This window comes from Platalea leucorodia (assembly GCF_965183815.1).
Source record: "Platalea leucorodia genome assembly, chromosome: 28".
In the NCBI taxonomy this organism is placed as follows: domain Eukaryota; kingdom Metazoa; phylum Chordata; class Aves; order Pelecaniformes; family Threskiornithidae; genus Platalea; species Platalea leucorodia.
Window position 1 is genome coordinate 901243 of NC_138850.1, and position 18417 is coordinate 919659.

An 18417-nucleotide genomic window follows, 5' to 3' on the forward strand; every position below is an offset into this window, starting at 1 on the left:
AGGGGCAGGCAGGGGGGCAGGCGGGGGGTCAGGGCAGACAGGGAGGCAGGCAGGGGCAGGCAGGGGGGGCAGAGCAGGCAGGGGGGCAGGCAGGGGCAGGCAGGGGCAGGCAGGGGGGCAGGCAGAGGCATCAGAGCAGACCGGGAGGCAGGCAGGGGGGCAGGGGCAGGCAGGGGCAGGCAGGGGGGCAGGGGCAGGCAGGGGGGCAGGCAGGGGGGCAGGCAGGGGGGCAGGCAGGGGGGCAGGCAGGGGGGACAGGCAGGGGGGTCAGGGCAGGCAGGGGCAGGCAGGGGCAGGCAGGGAGGCCGGTAGCGAGGGGGGGGGGTCAGGGCAGGCAGGGGCAGGCAGCGGGGCAGGCAGCGGGGCAGGGGCAGGCAGGGGCAGGCAGGGGGACAGGCAGGGGGGTCAGGGCAGGCAGGGGCAGGCAGGGGGGCAGGCAGGGGGGTCAGGGCAGGCAGGGGCAGGCAGGGGCAGGCAGGGGCAGGCAGGGAGGCCGGTAGCGAGGTGGGGGGGTCCCGGCGGGACGTGGCAGCCCCCCCCCGGCCCCGCTGCGGTCCCCGGCCTGGCCCGGGCCCAGGCGCAGACACTCGGCCCTTCACCGCCGGCACAGAGCCGGCACTGTGCGCCGGCCGCCGCCGCGCCGGGGGCACGCAGGGATCTGGGGGGGCCCCCCCCTGCAGCTGGCCCCCCCCTACCCCATGGTAGCCACAGCGGCTATTTTAGGAGCCGGAGATTTGACCCCAAAATAGCTGCGGTGGGCGGGGGTGGTGGCCACGGCGGGGGGGTGGGGTACAAGGGGGGGGGGGGGCTGCTTTGGGGGGTCCCTGTGGGGGGGGGGGGGGTCGCTGCAATGGGGGGGGCCCCCCCAAAACAAGGCCCCCGAAGGCCCTCGGCGACTGAGAAGCAGCAACTTTAATCACTGAAAATCCAAAGCGATCGGGTTTTTGGGGGGGGGGGGGGGTTGGAAACGCCGAAGCCGAATAAAACCACGGGGGGGGGGGAAGGGGGGGGATTTGGGGGGTGCTGTAGGACCTACAATAAAAACAAAGCCCCCCCCCAGCTCAGCGGCCCCGGGGAGGCCAGGGATCCCCCCCACCCCCACCCCGCCCCGGGTACCTGCTGCATGGGGGAGGGGGGGGGGGGGCGACGATTCAAAGTGCTATCGGGTGCCTGAGTGGTGAGGGGGGGGCTTGGGGGGGGAGGGGAGAAAATGGGGGGACCCCCCCCCCTTCCCCTCCCCCAACCCCGGGACACGCTGTTGTGGGGGTGTCGGGGGGGGAGGGGACCCCACCGGCGCGATGGGCACCGGGACGGGGGAGGGGGGGGGGGGTTTATTTTACAATAAGGGGGGGTTATTTTACAAGGGACCCCCCCAAAAACCCCTCGGGGGTTGGGGGAGGGGGTCCTATTGCCCCCCCCCTCCCCCCAATTTTTTTTTTTTTTGGGGGGGGGGGGGTTCAGGAGAGCTGGTGGGGGGCTTCGAGCATCTCCATGAGGAAGGTGTCGATGGGGGTGTCCCCGATGAGCTTGAAGAAGAAGAGGTGCTCGAGGCATTTGAGGCCGATGGAGCGCAGGGCCGGGAGGCGGAGGAGCAGCTTGGCGAACCTGGGGGGGGCCAGGAAAGGCGGGGGAGGGGATTTAAGGGAGGGGGGGGCTTGTGGGCCCCCCCCAAAACCCCCCCAAGTTCCCTCCCTACCTGCCCTGTTGTTCCGGATATTTCTGCTTGCAGTAGGACTCGAGGGAAGCGTAAACCTTCTCCCGCAGCAGCTCCACCTCGCCGGGGTTGGAAAGCCCCTTGGCATCTATAGGGGGGATAAAAATTGGGGTGAGGGGGTCCCCAATTTGCCCCCCACCCCCCCAAAAACCCCCCCCCCTTCCACCACCGCCGTACCCGGGTTGAAGAGGATGATGGCGCGGAGACAACCCAGCTCCGTCTTATCCATCCGCATGTCCCGCATTTTGGAGACCAGCTCGGTCAGCACCCTGCGAGCGGAGAGGGGGGGGGAAAAAGAACGTGAGGATGGTTTGGGGGGGGCTTAAGGAGGATTTAGGGGTCCCCCCCACCCCCGAACCTATCGAAGATGGCCCCCACGCCGGCGCTGTGGGCGCTGTTGCGGTGGACGTGGAGGCCGGTGGCCAGCAGGATCCCGTCCTTGACGGAGATGGAGCGGTGGGAGAAGGAGGCGATGAGGAGCTCGTTCCAGCCTGCGGTGGCGGGGGGTTGGGGGGGGGGGGGCGTCAGGACCCCCCCCCCCCTCCGAAATCCTGGCAGCCCCCCAAAACTCCCTTCCATGGGGGAAATGATCCCCCCCCGTGGGGCAGATCGCCTCCCGCAGCCCCCCAAACCCCCCTCCGGGGGGTAGATCCCCTCCTGTGGAACCCCAAAACCCCCTCCGTGGGGCAAATGCTCCCCCCATGGGGCAGATCCCTTCCCATGGACCCCCAAAACCCCCTCTGTGGGGCAGATCCCCTCCTGTGGACCCCCAAAACTCTCCTCTGTGGGGCAAATGATCCCCCCCTGGGGCAGATCCCGTCCTGTGGACCCCCAAACCCCCCTCTGTGGGGCAGATCCCCTCCTGTGGACCCCCCAAAACCCCCCTCCGTGGGGCAGATCCCCTCCTGCAGACCCCAAAACTCCCTTCCATGGGGCAAATGATCCCCCCCGTGGGGCAGATCCCTTCCCGTGGACCCTCAAAACCCCCCTCCGTGGGGCAGATCCCCTCCTGCAGCCCCCCCCAAAACCCCCCTCCGTGGGGCAGATCCCCTCCTGCAGCCCCCCAAAACCCCCCTCCGTGGGGCAGATCCCCTCCTGCAGCCCCCCCCAAAACCCCCCTCCGTGGGGCAGATCCCCTCCTGCAGCCCCCCAAAACCCCCCTCCGTGGGGCAGATCCCCTCCTGCAGCCCCCCAAAACCCCCTTCCGTGGGGCAGATCCCCTCCTGCAGCCCCCCAAAACCCCCCTCCGTGGGGCAGATCCCCTCCTGCAGCCCCCCAAAACCCCCTTCCGTGGGGCAGATCCCCTCCTGCAGCCCCCCAAAACCCCCTTCCGTGGGGCAGATCCCCTCCTGCAGCCCCCCAAAACCCCCCTCCGTGGGGCAGATCCCCTCCTGCAGCCCCCCAAAACCCCCCTCTGTGGGGCAGATCCCCTCCTGCAGCCCCCCAAAACCCCCCCCCGTGGGGGCATCCACCCCCTCCACGGAGCATCCACCTCCCCCAGGAGACCCCGGACACCCCCGCCGTGGGGCAGAAGCCCCCCAAACCCCCCCCCTCCTCGCTCCCCGCTTCGCCGTGGGGCGGCCCCCCCCCTCGCCATCCTCACCCGCCCGTAGCAGGATGACTTGGTCGTCCAAGGGCAGCTCGGAAAAATGGGGGATCCTCTTGGCCCACTCCACCAGCGTGAAGAGCTGCTTGTCGGCGGCCTGGCAGATGTTGGTCACCGGGTCATTGGGCTGATGAGTAGGGTGGGGGACACATCAAGGGATCAGCGAGGTGGCCCGGAGCCCCCCCGAGGACTCCTCGTGCCCCCCCAAAAAAGAACTCACCGAGCTCCCCCCGCTACCGGCGCCGTCCACGCTTTGGTCCGATTTTTGCTCCACCGCCAACTCGGCTTCCAAGATTTTCTCCACCGGCATCTCCTCGTTGGCGTTGGCGCCGAGGTCGCCATCGCCTTCCTTCTCCTTCCCCCGTTGGCGCTCCTCCTGCACGGCTGGGGTGGGGACAATGGTGACGGAAAGGTCCCTAGGATCCCTATCCCGTATCCCGGCGTTCCCGGTTACCTTCCCGTTTCATGCCGGTGGCCAGGCACTTCTGGTAGCGGCAATACTGGCAACGGTTGCGTTGGCGTTTGTCCACCACGCAGTCCTTGTTGTCGCGGCAGGTGTAGGTCAGGTCCTTGCGGATGGTGCGTTTGAAGAAGCCCTTGCAGCCTTCGCAGCTGTACACCCCATAATGCTTCCCTGCGGGGAGCGGGGGGGGGGGTCAGCGGTGGGACCCCTCCCCCCCCCAACTTGTCCCCATGGCGGGCGTTGAGGGTCCTGCCCCAGGGTGGTGGGTGGGTGGCCCCCAAGGTGGCCCCATCCCCTGCGTCCCACCACAAGGAGGACCAGGTGTCCCCAGATCCCACCACGGGGAGGACCAAGGTGGCCCCATCTTCTATGTCCCACCACAAGGAGGACCCAGGTGTCCCCACACCCCATCTCAAGAAGAACCAAGGTGTCCCCATCTCCCGTACCCCAGAAACGACCAAGGTGGCCCCATCTTCTATGTCCCACCACAAGGAGGACCAGGTGTCCCCATCTCCCGTACCCCAGAAACGACCAAGGTGGCCCCATCTTCTATGTCCCACCACAAGGAGGACCCAGGTGCCCCCCTACCCCATCTCAAGAAGGACCCAGGTGTCCCCATGTCACGTATCCCACCCCAAAGAGGACCAAGATGTCTCCGTCTCCCATATCTCACCCCAGAGATGACCAAGGTGTCCCTAGATCCCACCCCAAAAAGGACCAAGATGTCCCCATCCCCTGTATCCCACCCCAGAGACGATGGAGGTGTCCCCATATCTCGCCCCCAAAACAACCAAGGTGTCCCCGTCCCCTGTGTCCCACCACGAGGAGAACTCAGGTGCCCCCCTACCCCATCTCAAGAAGGGCTGAGGTGTCCCCATCTCCCACATCTCACCCCAGAGATGACCAAGGTGCCCCCAGATCCCACCCCAGAAAGGACCAAGGTGTCCCCGTCCCCAGTGTCCCACCACAAGGAGGACCCAGGTGCCCCCCTACCCCATCTCAAGAAGGACCCATGTGTCCCCATGTCACATATCCCAACCCAAAGAGGACCAAGATGTCTCCATCTCCCATATCTCACCCCAGAGATGATCAAAGTGTCCGCAGATCCCACCCCAAAAACGACCAAGGTGTCTACATCCCCTGTGTCCCACCACGAGAAGAACTCAGGTGCCCCCCTACCCCATCTCAAGAAGGACCGAGGTGTCTTCATCTCCCATATCCCACCCCAGAGATGACCCAGGTGTCTCCAGATCCCATCTCAAGAAGGACCAAGGTGTCCCCATGTCCCGTATCCCACCCCAGAGATGACCCAGGTGTCTCCAGATCCCATCTCAAGAAGGACCAAGGCGGCCCCATCCCGTGTCCCACCACAAGGAAGATCCAGGTGTCCCCACACCCCATCTCAAGAAGAACCAACGTGTCTCCATCTCCCGTATCCCACCGCAAAGAGAACCAAGACGTCTCCATCTCCTGTGTCCCACCCCAGAAATGACCCAGGTGTCCCCAGATCCCATCTCAAGAAGGACCGAGGTGTCCCCATCTCCCATATCCCACCCCAAAGAGAACCAAGGTGTCTCCATCTCCCATATCTCACCCCAGAGATGATCAAGGTGCCCCCAGATCCCACCCCAGAAAGGACCAAGGTGTCCCCGTCCCGTGTCCCACCACAAGGAGGACCCAGGTGTCTCCACACCCCATCTCAAGAAGAACCAAGGTGTCCCTATCTCCCATATTCCACCACAAAGAGGACCAAGATGTCTCCATCTCCCCTATCCCACCGCAGAAATGACCCAGCTGCCCCCAGATCCCATCTGAAGAAGGACCAAGGTGTCCCCATCCCCTGTGTCCCACCACAACGAGAACCCAGGTGTCCCCGTACCCCATCCTGAGGAGGTCCGAGGTGTCTCCGTACGCCATATCCCACCCCAAGCAGAACCAAGATGTCTCCATCCCCTGTCCCACCACAGGGAGGACCCAGGCGTCCCTGTCCCCCATATCCCACCCCAGGAAGGAGCCAGGTGTCCCCATACCCCATCTAAAGAAGGACCAAGGTGTCCCCATCTCCTGTGTCCCACCCCAGAGACGACCCAGGTGTCCCCAGATCCCACCCCAAAAAGGACCCAAACGTCCCTGTTCCCTCTACCCCACCCCAAGAAAATCCCAAGTGTCCCTGTCCCCTCTATCCCACCCTGCAGAAGATCCCGTTGTCCCCATCTCCTACGTCCCACCCCAGGGAGAACCCAAGTGTCCCTGCCCCCCATATCCCACCCCAAGAAGGACCCCGATGTCCTCGCACCCCATCACCCACCCCAGGAACGACCCAACTGTCCCCATTCCCTATTTGTCACCCTGCGAAGGACCCCGGTGTCCCCATTCCCTACATCCCACCCCACGGAGGACCCAGGTGTCCCCACGTCCCCTATCCCACCCCAGGGAGCACCCAAGTGTCCCCGTCCCCTGTGTCCCACCCTAGGACCCCAGTGTCCCACCCCAGGGAGGACCCAGGTGTCCCCGTGCCCCATAGGGACCCCGCAAAGCACCCAGTGCCCCATAGGGACCCCACAAAGCACCCAGGTGTCCCCGTGCCCCACAGGGACCCCACAAAGCACCCAGGTGTCCCCATACGGACCCCGCACAGCACCCAGGTGTCCCAGTGCCCCATAGGGACCCCGCACAGCACCCAGGTGTCCCTGTGCCCCATAGGGACCCCACAGAGCACCCAGGTGTCCCCGTGCCCCATAGGGATCCTGCAAAGCACCCACGTGTTCCCATAGGGACCCCACAGAGCACCCAGGCGTCCCCGTGCCCCACAGGGACCCCACAAAGCACCCAGGTGTCCCCGTGCCCCACAGGGACCCCACAAAGCACCCAGGTGTCCCCATGCCCCATAGGGACCCCACAAAGCACCCAGGTGTCCCCGTGCCCCATAGGGACCCCGCAAAGCACCCAGGTGTCCCCATGCCCCATAGGGACCCCGCAAAGCACCCAGGTGTCCCCGTGCCCCATAGGGACCCCACAAAGCACCCAGGTGTCCCCGTGCCCCATAGGGATCCTGCAAAGCACCCACGTGTTCCCATAGGGACCCCACAGAGCACCCAGGCGTCCCCGTGCCCCACAGGGACCCCACAAAGCACCCAGGTGTCCCCATGCCCCATAGGGACCCCACAAAGCACCCAGGTGTCCCCATGCCCCATAGGGACCCCGCAGAGCACCCAGGTGTCCCCGTGCCCCACAGGGACCCCACAAAGCACCCAGGTGTCCCCGTGCCCCATAGAGACCCCACAAAGCACCCAGGTGTCCCAGTGCCCCACAGGGACCCCGCAAAGCACCCAGGTGTCCCCGTGCCCCATAGGGACCCCGCAAAGCACCCAGGTGTCCCCATAGAGACCCCACAAAGCACCCAGGTGTCCCCGTGCCCCACAGGGACCCCACAAAGCACCCAGGTGTCCCCATAGAGACCCCACAAAGCATCCAGGTGTCCCCATGCCCCATAGGGACCCCACAAAGCACCCAGGTGTCCCCACAGAGACCCCACAAAGCACCCAGGTGTCCCCGTGCCCCATAGGGACCCCCACAGAGCACGCAGGTGTCCCCGTGCCCCATAGGGACCCCGCACAGCACCCAGGTGTCCCCGTGCCCCACAGGAACCCTGCAGAGCACCCAGACATCTCAGTGCCCCATAGTGACCCCGCAGAGCACCCAGGCGTCCCAGTGCCCCATAGGGACCCCACAGAGCACCCAAGTGTCCCAGTGCCCCATAGGGACCCCACAGAGCACCCAGGCGTCCCAGTGCCCCATAGGGACCCCGCAAAGCACCCACGTGTTCCCATAGGGACCCCGCAGAGCACCCAGGCGTCCCCGTGCCCCACAGGCCCCCCGCAGAGCACCCAAGCACCCCGGTGCCCCCCGACCGGCGGGTACCTGAGGAGCGATCCCCGCAAATGGCGCAGAGACGTTTGCCGGCGACGCCGGGGCCGTGGGGGTGACAAGGGACAGCGCGGATCCCCAGGGGGGGCTTCACGTCGTCCGAGCTGCTGACGGGGTGCAGCCCCGAGAGGTTGACGGTGGAATTAATCTGCGAAAAATAAAACAAAAAGGGGGGAAGCGGGAAAGGTCGGTGGGAGTTTTTCCCAGTTTCTCCCAGTTTGGAGAGTTTTTGGGGGGCTGCCCCCCCTTACCTGGGGGCTGCTGACGGGGCCGTACGCGATGGCGGGGGTGGCGGGGAGCCCCGGGGAGCCCATGGAGGAGCTGATGACGGGGAACGGGGAGCCCAGGCTGGCGACGGGGGAGTTGAGGGAGGAGGTCATGGCCGAACCGATCATGGAGGGATGATGGAGCGGGGCCGAAGGCTCCGGGGGGGGCGGGGAGGCGCTCAGGGATGAGCTATCGGGGCTCCGGCAATCTGGGGGGGGGGGCGGGGGGGGCACGGGGGGGGAGGAGGGGTGAGGGACCCCCCCCCCCAATTCCATCCCCGGCCCCGCCAGCCCCACGCTCCCCTCGTGGACGGGCAGCGTCAAAGAGCCCCCCCCCCCCCCCCCAACCCACAGCCCCCCACGTGGTGTCGCGTGGCCCCCCCAAACCCCTCAGCCTCCCTCACAGCCCCCCAACATCACCCCAGGGCCCCCCCAAATCCATCAGCCTCCCCCACAGCCCCCCAACATCACCCCAGGGCCCCCCCCAAACCCCTCAGCCTCCCTCACAGCCCCCCAACATCACCCCAGGGCCCCCCCAAACCCCTCAGCCTCCCCCACAGCCCCCCCTTTGCACCTCAGAGCCCCCCCAAACCAATAAGCACCCCCCCCGCAGCCCCCCCTTTCCACCTCGAGACCCCCCCAAACCCCTAAGGACCCCCCACAGCCCCCAACATCACCTCAAGGCCCCCCCAAATCCATCAGCCTCCTCCCACAGCCCCCCTTTTGCACCTCAGAGCCCCCCCAAACCCATAAACACCCCCCACAGCCCCCCAAAATCATCCCAGGACCCCCCCAAACCCATAAGCGCCCCCTACAGCCCCACAAAATCACCTCAAGGCCCCCCCAGACCCCTCAGCCTCCCCCCCCCCCCCCTTTGCACCTCAGGGCCCCCCCAAACCCATTAACACCCCACACACACCCCCAACATCACCCCATAGCCCCCCCAAAGCCCTCAGCCTCGCCCCCCAGCCCCCCCTTTGCACCTCAGGGCCCCCCCCATACCCATAAGCGCCCCCCACAGCCCCACAAAATCACCTCAAGGCCCCCCCAAACCCCTCAGCCTCGCCCCCCACCCCCCCTTTGCACCTCAGGGCCCCCCCCGTACCCATTAACACCCCCCACACCCCCCCAACATCACCCCAGGGCCCCCCCAAACCCCTCAGCCTCGCCCCCCACCCCCGCCTTTGCACCTCAGGGCCCCCCCCATACCCATAAGCGCCCCCCACAGCCCCCCAAAATCACCTCAAGGCCCCCCCGAACCCCTCAGCCTCCCCCACAGCCCCCCCTTTGCATCCCAGGACCCCCCCCAAACCCATAAGTGCCCCCCACAGCCCCCCAAAATCATCCCAGGACCCCCCCAAACCCATAAGCGCCCCCTACAGCCCCACAAAATCACCTCAAGGCCCCCCCAGACCCCTCAGCCTCCCCCCCCACCCCCTCCTTTGCACCTCAGGGCCCCCCCAAACCCATTAACACCCCCCACAGCCCCCCAAAATCATCCCAGGCTCCCCCCAAACCCCTCAGCCTCGCCCCCCAGCCCCCCCTTTGCACCTCAGGGCCCCCCCCATACCCATTAACACCCCCCACAGCCCCCCAACATCACCCCAGGCTCCCCCCAAACCCCTCAGCCTCGCCCCCCAGCCCCCCCTTTGCACCTCAGGGCCCCCCCCATACCCATAAGCGCCCCCCACAGCCCCCCAAAATCACCTCAAGGCCCCCCCAAACCCCTCAGCCTCGCCCCCCACCCCCCCTTTGCACCTCAGGGCCCCCCCCGTACCCATTAACACCCCCCACACCCCCCCAACATCACCCCAGGGCCCCCCCAAACCCCTCAGCTTCTCCCCCCACCCCCCCTTTGCACCTCAGGGCCCCCCCCAAACCCCTCAGCCTCCCCCCCACCCCCCCCTTTGCACCTCAGGGCCCCCCCCATGCCCACCACCCCCTCCCAGCCCCCTCCCCCCCTCCCCCCTCCCCCCAACCCCGCTGACCACGATCGCTGTCGCCCATCCCGCGGTGCCGGGGGGGCTCCGGCCTCGGACCGACCGACTCCCCCCCAGCCCCGGGCTCCGGCCTGCTCCGGGCTCCGCCGCCTCCGGCCCCACCGGCCCACAATGCCCTGCGCAGCTCCCAGCAACCCCCGCGGCACCATCCCGCCCCCCCCACCCCCCCATAGCGAAGTGCCCGGCGCCAAGATGGCGGCGCCGGGCACTTCCGCCCGCTCTCCTCCTCCTCCTCCTCTTCCCCCCCCCTTACGAAATCTCGCGAGATCGCGCGGGAAAGGGGCGGGGCCGCGGTGCCACGTCGGGCCCGAGCCGGAGGGAACGGAGCGCGCGGACGGTGAGACCCCCTCCCCCCCCCCCGCCCCCTCCCGGAGCATAGAGACGTGGCTAGAGGGGCTCCCGCCACCGGGGACGGGGGGGGACACGGCCGCTCTATCCCCCCCCCCCGCCCCTCCGTCTCTATGGTGGCCCCGTTTCTACGGGGTGGCCGCTCAGGCCCCCTCCTCCCCCTCTCTATGGTGGCCCTGGGGGGCCGCTCCGGACCCTCATCCCTTTGTCTCTATGGTAGGGTTGGTTTGCGCCGCTCTGTCTCGTCTTTATCTCTATGGTGTGGCCCGTTAGGGCCGCTCTAGCTCCCCATCCCATCGCTCTATGGCACTACAGAGCGTGCCGCTCTAGGCTGTGTCTTTATGATCTCCCCCCCGCCCACCTTGGGAGCCATTGGGGCTTGTCTGGACCCTCATCGCTTTGTCTCTATGGTAGGGCTGTTTGGCGCCACTCTGTCTCGTCTTTATCTCTGTGGTATGGCCCGTTAGGGCCGCTCTAGCCCCCCCATCCCACCGCTCTATGACACAATGGAGAGTGCTACTCTAGGCTCTGGCTCTATGGTCTGCTCCCCCGCTTTGGGAGCCATTGGGGCTTGTCTGGACCCCCATCCCTTCATCTCTATGGTAGGGTTGGTTAGCACCATTCTATCTTCTTTATGGTATGGCCCATGGGGCCGCTCTAGCCCTCCATTCTGCCCCTCTATGGCACTACAGAGGATGCCACTCTAGGCTGCGCGTCTATGGTCTGCTCTCTGCTACCTTGAGAGCTATTGGGGCTTGTCTGGACCCTCATCCGTTCATCTCTATGGTAGGGTTGATTGGCACCGCTCTGTCTCATGTTTATCTCTATGGTATGGGTCATTAGAGCCGCTCTAGCCCCCCATGCTGCTTCTCTATGGCACGATGGAGGGTGGCACTCTAGGCTGTGTCTCTATGGTCTGCTCCCCCCCACACCTTGGGAGCCATCGGGGCTTGTCTGGACCCTCATCCCTTTGTCTCTATGGTAGGAGCCGTTGGTTGAGCCCTCTCCCCTCACCGGGGCGATGGCGGCGGCCGCCCGGACGCCAGGACTCGGCGCTGCCCTCGCCGCCGGCGCCGTGCTGGCCCTCTGCCTGCTGCCGGCCCCCGCCGCCTCGCACGAGGGCGGCCACTCGCACAAGGACCTGCCCCACGGCCACTCGCACGAGGACCTGTACCACGGCCACGGCCACTCGCACGAGGGAATGTACCACGGCCACTCGCACGAGGGCCTGCACCACGGCCACGGCCACTCGCACGAGGGCGTGTACCACGGGCACAGCCACTCGCACGAGGGCCTGCACCACGGCCACTCGCACGAGGACCTGTATCACGGGCACAGCCACTCGCACGAGGGCCTGAACCACGGCCACTCGCACAAGGACCTGTACCACGGCCACTCGCACGAGGGTCTGCACCACGGCCACTCGCACGAGGACCTGTACCACGGGCACAGCCACTCGCACGAGGACCCGCGCCACGGCCACTCACACGACGCCGTGCACCACGGGCACCCCGGCCCCTCGCACGAGGCCGCCCGCCGCCCTTCGCACGAGCGTTCCCTCCCTCCGCATCCCTCCCAACCCCCGCCGCCGCCGCGGCAGGACACGGTGACGCTGTGGATGCACGTGAGTCCGCCTCCCCCTCCCCCACCCGAGACCCCCCCCCCCGGGGGGGGTGGGGAGCACCCAGTGACCCCCCCCTTTTCCCCCCTCGTGCGTGTCACCCCCTTTCCGCAGACGATGGCGGCCACGCTGGTGATCAGCGCCGCCCCGTACCTCATCCTCTTCCTCATCCCGGTGGAATCCAACGCCCCCCGGCACCAAGCGCTCCTCAAGCTGCTCCTCAGCTTCGCGGCAGGGGGGCTGCTGGGAGACGCCTTCCTCCACCTCATCCCCCACGCCCTCGGTGAGTGGCCCCGTCCCCTCCCCCCTCGGGGACAACGGGGACGCGGTGGCCCTCACCGACCTCTTTTTTGGGGTTTGTTTGGGTTTTTTTTTTAACGTCCCCCGCAGCGCCCCACGCGCATCACGGCGAAGGCGGCCACGCGCACGGCCACGGTCACTCGCACCACGGTAGGAGGCTTCGGGAAGGGGTTGGGGGTGACCCCGGGGGACACGGAGGGGACGATGCCACCGCTGAGGGTGTCCCTTTCGCCCAGGCCAGGAGCACGCCCGCATGTTGACGGTGGGGATGTGGGTGTTGGCCGGAATCGTGGCGTTTTTGGTGGTGGAGACCTTCGTCCGGCACGCCAAGGGTGGCCACGGTCACGGCCACGGCCACGGTAGGTCACATCGCCGCCGGGGGGGGGGGGGGGGGGGTGACAGGAGGGGTTGGGGGGGGACACTGACCCCCCGCGTTGTCCCTTGTCCCCAGGGGTCAAGGCCAAGAGCAGCTCCAGCGAAGGTGAGGAGGAGCCGGGGGCCACGGGGCGACGGGAGAGGACGGCCACCAAGGGCCACCGCGGCAAGAGCCGGCCGGCGGGGAAGGCGGTGGAGGAGTCGGGTACGGGGGGGGGCGGGGACACGGCGAGGGGGGGGACAGGGGATGGGGGGGGGGGGGCAAGAGGGACCCTGGTGGGGACACGGACACTGGGGGGGGGGGACAGGGACTGGGGGGGGACCCCAGTGGGGACAGGGACACTGGGAGGGGGGGACAGGGACTGGGGGGGCCTCTGGAGGGGACACAGGGACCCCAATGGAGACAGGGACACTGGGAGCAGGGTGACAGGGACTGGGGGGGGACCCCAATGGGGACAGGGACACTGGGGGGGGGGGGAACAGGGATGGGAGGGGGCTGTGGAGGGGACACATGGACCCCAGTGGGGACAGGGACACTGGGAGGGGGGGACAGGGACTGGGGGGGGACCCCAATGGGGACAGGGACACTGGGGGGGAGGTGACAGGGATGGGAGGGGGCTGTGGAGGGGACACGGGGACCCCAATGGGGACAGGGACACTGGGAGGGGGTGACAGGGACTGGGGGGGCTCTGGAGGGGACATGGGGACCCCAATGGGGACAGGGACACTGGGACGGGGGGACAAGGACTGGGGGGCACCCCAGTGGGGACAGGGACACTGGGAGAGGGGGGAGAGGGACTGGGGGGGACCCCAATGGGGACAGGGACACTGGGTGGGGGGTGACAGGGACTGGGGGGGGCTCTGGAGGGGACATGGGAGACCCCAATGGGGACAGGGACACTGGGAGGGGGGTGACAGGGACTGGGGGGAGGCTCTGGAGGGGACACGGGGACCCCAATGGGGGACAGGGACACTGGGGGGGGGGGGGGTGACAGGGACTGGGGGGGCTCTGGAGGGGACACAGGGACCCCAATGGGGACAGGGACACTGGGAGAGGGGGACAGGGATTGGAGTGAGCTGTGGAGGGGACACGGGGACCCCAATGGGGACAGGGACACTGGGAGAGGGGGGACAGAGACTGGAGGGGGCTGTGGAGGGGACACGGGGACCCCAGTGGGGACAGGGACACCGGGGGGGGTGGTAGGGACATCGGGGGGGGTGGCAGGGACCCTCAGGCGCTGACGCGTCCCCCCGCAGCCATGGAGGTGTCGGGGTACTTGAACTTGGCGGCAGACCTGGCGCACAACTTCACGGACGGGCTGGCCATCGGCGCCTCCTTCCTGGCGGGGCCGGGGCTGGGGACGGTGACGGCGGTGACGGTGCTGCTGCACGAGCTGCCCCACGAGGTGGGCGACTTCGCCATCCTCGTCCAGTCCGGCTGCAGCAAGCGCAAGGTGAGCGGGGCCCGCTGGCCCCAGTGGCCCCAGTACCCCCAGTACCCCCAGGGCCCCAGTGGCCCCAGTGCCCGCACTGGCGCAGTGGCCCCAGAACCCCCAGGGCCCTGCTGGCCCCAGTACCCCCAGTACCCCCAGTGCCCACGCCAGCCCTGCTGGCCCCAGGGCCCTGCTGGCTCCAGTGTCCCCAGTACCCCCAGTGCCCCCAGTACCCCGGTGCCCCCAGTACCCCCAGTGCCCCCAGTACCCCCGGTACCCCAAGTGCCCCTGATGCGCTGAAGTGTCCCCAGTACCCCCAGTGCCCCCAGTACCCCAAGTGCCCCTGGTGCCCTCAAGTGTCCCCAGTACCCCCAGTACCCCGGTGCCCCCAGTGCCCCCAGTACCCGAAGTGCCCCCAGTACCCCCAGTACCCCCAGTGCCCCCCGGTACTCCAAGTGCCCCTGGTGCCCTGAAGTGTCCCCAGTACTCCCAGTGCCTCCAGTACCCCAAGTGCCCCTGCTGCGCTGAAGTGTCCCCAGTACCCCCAGTGCCCCCAGTACCCCCGGTACCCCAAGTACCCCAGTGCCCTGAAGTGTCCCCAGTACTCCCAGTAACCCCGGTGCCCCCAGTACCCCCAGTGCCCCCAGTACCCCAAGTACCCCGGTGCCCTGAAGTGTCCCCAGTGCCCCCAGTACCCCGGTGCCCCCGGTTCCCAGTCTCCGCAGGGCTCCCCGTCTCCGCCCGGCGGTGTCCCCGGCAGGGTACCGCCGTCCCCAACCCCGTCCCTCGTCCCCAGGCCATGCGTCTGCAACTGGTGACGGCGCTGGGCGCGGTGGCCGGGGCGGCCTGCTCGCTGCTAGCCGAGGGGGCCGGCGAGGCGGCCACGCTGGGGGTCCTGCCCTTCACCGCCGGCGGCTTCATCTACGTCGGCACCGTCTCCGTCATCCCGGAGCTGCTGCGGGACGCGGGGCCGCTCCAGTCCTTCCTCCAGGTCTTGGGGCTACTGGCCGGCGTCGCCATGATGGTGGCCATCGCCCACTACGAGTAGGGGACCCTGGAGGGTGATGGGGGGGTCCCCAGCCTTCCGTGTGCGCCCCGTTTTGGGGGCTCGGCGTTATGGGGAGGGGGAGCCATGTTTACCCGTGCTCTCTGGACCAAAGCGGGGGGGTCCTGGGGGTCCCCAATTTGGGGGGGGGGGGGGCTCCCTGTGATGAGGAGGGGGGACCAAGGGGGGTGACACGGGGGGACCCAGGCGTCCGGGCCGGTTTTGGGGTGTTGGGGTGGTTGGGGTTTTTTTTAATGACGGTAGCGGATTGTGGCTTTTGATTAATTAAAAAGTAAAGGCTGAGGTGAGTTAGTAGGGTTCTGAGGGGACCCGGGTGGCCAGGACCCACGGGGAACCGAGGTATCGCGGTCCCACGGGGGACCCGGGCGTCCGGATGGGGCCAAAACTCACGGAAAAAGGGAAAAAAGCACCAAAAAAGGATGCTTGGAGGACTTACCATAGAGCGGGCGGGGAGAGCGGCGGCGCGCGGGGCCCTCCGCGCGGCACCTCGCTGGTCACTTCCGGTGCCGCCATGGGCTCGGCGGGGCGCCTCGGCGGGGCGGTGGCGTTGGTCACAGGTGGCCGTGACGTGGCGGGGGACGTCACCCCCGCGTGGGGCGGTGTCTCGCGTGACGTGGGGGGGGAGTGGGGGCGCGGGGGGGGGGGTCACGGGATGCGTGGGGCGGGGGGGGGGACACACAGGCCCCAAGCGAGGGCACTCGTGGGGGGGGACACGGGCCCCTGTGACGTGGCGGGGTGACGTAACGCGGGTGGGGGGATCCCCGTGACGCGTAGGGGGGTGGCAGATCGGGGGGAGGGGGGGTACATGAGGTGACAGCGCCCACGGGTGGCACTGGGGGGGTGACAAATCCCACGGGTGACACTTGGGGGTGGTGACAGAGCCCACGGGTGGCACTGGGGGGGTGACAGAGCCCACGGGTGACGCTTGGGGGGGTGACAAACCCCACGGGTGACACTGGGGGGGTGACAAAGGCCACGGGTGACACTTGGGGGGGGTGGGACAATCCCTGTGACCCTTGGGACAGGGGACAGACCCACGGGTGGCACCCGGGGGGGGGGTGACCCCACGGGTGACACTGGCAGGCGTGAAAGACCGCACGGGTGACACTTGGGGGGTGACAGAGCCCACGGGTGGCAGTGGGGGGGGGTGACAAATCCCATGGGTGACGCTTGGGGGGGGGGGGGGTGACAGAGCCCACGGGTGACACTGGGGAGGTGACAGAACCCACGGGTGACACTTGGAGGGGTGACAGAGCCCACGGGTGGTACTGGGGGGGTGACAAACCCACGGGTGACGCTTGGGGGGGTGACCGAGCCCACGGGGGGCAGAGGGGAGGGTGACAAACCCCACGGGTGACACTGGGAGAGGGTGGCAGGCCCCACCAGGTACCGAGGGAGGGGCAGAGTGGGCCCCCCCCCCACGGTGACCCCCCCCACGCGTGCCCACCCCCCCCCACGCGTGACACCCCCACCCCAGGAGGTGCCAGCGGCATCGGCCGCGCCGTCTGCGCCCGCCTGGCGCGGGAAGGCGCCCGCTTGGCGGTGGCCGACCGGGACGAGGAGGGGGCTCGGGCCACAGTGGGGGGGCTCCACGCGTGGGGGGGGGCAGCCCACGCGGGGGGGGGGGGACACACGACCCCCACCCACGCCGCCTTCGGGGTGGACGTGGCCTCGGCCCCCAGCGTCGCCCAGCTCCTGGCCCGCGTCCAGGTAACCCCTCCCCCACCCCCCCCCCGGTCACGAGTGGGGCCGCCCCCCACGCCCACGCCCACGCCCCTGCCCCCCCCCGTGTCACAGGAGCATTCGGGGCCCCCCCCGGCGTCTGCGTGGGGTGCGCGGGGGTCACCCGGGACGAGTTCCTGCTGCGGCTGGGGGAGGGGGCGTTCCGGGAGGTGCTGGGGGTCAACCTGACGGTACGGGGGGGGAGGGCGTGGGGGGGGACACGGGGGGGGGCACGGGGGGTGTGGGAGGTGGGGGGACGTGGGGGGACACGGGGGGCGGGGGGCGGGGGGACACGGGGGCAGGGGGACACAGGGACATTGGGGGGGTGGGGGACACGGGGACATTGGGGGGACACGGGGGCGGGGGAGGCATGGGGACACGGGGGGCGGGGGGAAATGGGGACATTGGGGGGCGGGGGGACACGGGGGGTGGGGGAGGCATGGCGACATTGGGGGGCGGGGGGACATGGGGACATTGGGGGGCGGGGGGACATGGGGACATTGGGGGGACACGGGGGGGCAGGGGGACACGGGGACATGGGGTCTGGGGGACACGGGAGACGTGGGGGGCTTGGGGGGACGGGGACATGGGGACATGGGGGGACACGGGGACATGGGGGGACACGGGGCGGGGGAGGCGTGGGGACATTAGGGGCAGGGGGACACGGGGGGCAGGGGGACATCGGGGGCGTGGGACATGGGGACATGGGGGGGACATGGAGGGGGGGGCGTGGGAACATGGGGGGTTTGGGGGGGGTGGACATCGAGGGGGACGTGGGACATCGAGGGGGACATGGGGGTGTGGGGGACATTGGGGGGGACGTGGGGACATGGGGGGCGGGGGGGCATGGGGACATGGGGGGTGTGGGGACATTGGGGGCGGGGGGGGCGTGGGGACATGGGACATTGGGGGGACATGGGGGGACGTGGGACATCGGGGGTGGGGGGGGCGTGGGGACATGGGGGACATTGGGGGACACGGGGGGACGTGGGGGGGACGTGGGGACATCGGGGGGCGGGGGGGACATGGGGACATTGGGGGGGACACAGAGGTGGGGGGGGCGTGGGGACATTGGGGGGCCACGGGGGGACGTGGGGACAGGGGATGGGGACACGGGACGGGGGGGGGTGGACGCGGAGGCCCACGGGTGACACGGTGACACCCGGGGGGGGCGGGGCCATCGTGTCCCCCCGCAGGGGACCTTCCTGGTGACGCAGGCGGTGGCCCGGGCGCTGGTGGCCGCGGGGGCTCCCGGGGGCTCCATCATCCACGTGGGCAGCATCGTGGGCAAGGTGGTGTCACACCCCCCCCCGCCCCCCCCCCGCCCCCCCCCCCCACGCGTGTCACCACCCCTTTGTCACCTGTGTCACCCCCCCGTCACTCGTGTCACCCCCCCCCAGGTGGGCAACCTGGGCCAGGCCAACTACGCGGCGGCCAAGGCCGGGGTGGAGGGGCTGACGCGGAGCTTGCGCCAAGGAGCTGGCCAGGTTGGGGAACGGGGACACCGGGGGGGACACGGGGGGGGACACGGGGACACCCCCCGGCTGCCACCGTGTCCCCGTCCCCCTCGGCAGGT

General features: G+C 68.8%; 4 protein-coding genes across 5 annotated transcripts in view; 2 read left to right on the forward strand and 2 right to left on the reverse strand.

Annotated features, from left to right (window-relative positions):
• COL11A2 (collagen type XI alpha 2 chain) overlaps positions 1-2120 on the reverse strand; it is a 27819-nt gene extending 25699 nt beyond the window's left edge. For both annotated transcript variants that reach the window (XM_082333989.1, XM_082333988.1), the window contains exons 1-3: positions 2073-2120; positions 1892-1983; positions 1697-1802 (exon numbers count right to left, since the gene is read on the reverse strand). In XM_082333989.1, coding sequence (XP_082190115.1) covers positions 1697-1802 — 106 coding nt within the window. In that variant the 5' untranslated portion in view covers positions 1892-1983; positions 2073-2120. The remainder of the gene's footprint in view (positions 1-1696; positions 1803-1891; positions 1984-2072) is intronic.
• RXRB (retinoid X receptor beta) lies at positions 1803-8090 on the reverse strand (the record flags this gene model as incomplete). Its single annotated transcript, XM_082333904.1, has 7 exons — positions 1803-1983; positions 2073-2205; positions 3318-3447; positions 3541-3704; positions 3775-3954; positions 7705-7858; positions 7962-8090. 7 exons carry the CDS (start codon positions 8088-8090, stop codon positions 1803-1805), a joined length of 1071 nt encoding a protein of 356 aa, XP_082190030.1.
• Positions 8091-10266: 2176 nt separating this feature from the next.
• Positions 10267-15208, forward strand: SLC39A7 (solute carrier family 39 member 7). The gene is made up of 8 exons (XM_082333996.1): positions 10267-10313; positions 11310-11948; positions 12060-12228; positions 12336-12395; positions 12482-12604; positions 12697-12825; positions 13878-14074; positions 14850-15208. Exons 2-8 carry the CDS (start codon positions 11346-11348, stop codon positions 15099-15101), a joined length of 1533 nt encoding a protein of 510 aa, XP_082190122.1. The 5' UTR covers positions 10267-10313; positions 11310-11345; the 3' UTR covers positions 15102-15208.
• A 422-nt stretch (positions 15209-15630) lies between these two features.
• HSD17B8 (hydroxysteroid 17-beta dehydrogenase 8) overlaps positions 15631-18417 on the forward strand; it is a gene marked incomplete at both ends in the record, with an annotated part of 3079 nt that continues 292 nt past the window's right edge. Inside the window, 6 exon segments of the mRNA XM_082333905.1 lie at positions 15631-15676; positions 16597-16829; positions 16922-17032; positions 18038-18133; positions 18242-18307; positions 18309-18328. Coding sequence (XP_082190031.1) covers positions 15631-15676; positions 16597-16829; positions 16922-17032; positions 18038-18133; positions 18242-18307; positions 18309-18328 — 572 coding nt within the window.

Bases quoted from the DNA above. Each gene is read 5' to 3' on its own strand.
- SLC39A7 (XM_082333996.1), top strand. From the start codon at position 11,346: ATGGCGGCGGCCGCCCGGACGCCAGGACTCGGCGCTGCCCTCGCCGCC. The intron at 12,229-12,335 runs GTGAGTGGCCCC...CGTCCCCCGCAG, and splicing joins CCTCATCCCCCACGCCCTCG to CGCCCCACGCGCATCACGGC. The intron at 12,826-13,877 runs GTACGGGGGGGG...GTCCCCCCGCAG, and splicing joins GAAGGCGGTGGAGGAGTCGG to CCATGGAGGTGTCGGGGTAC.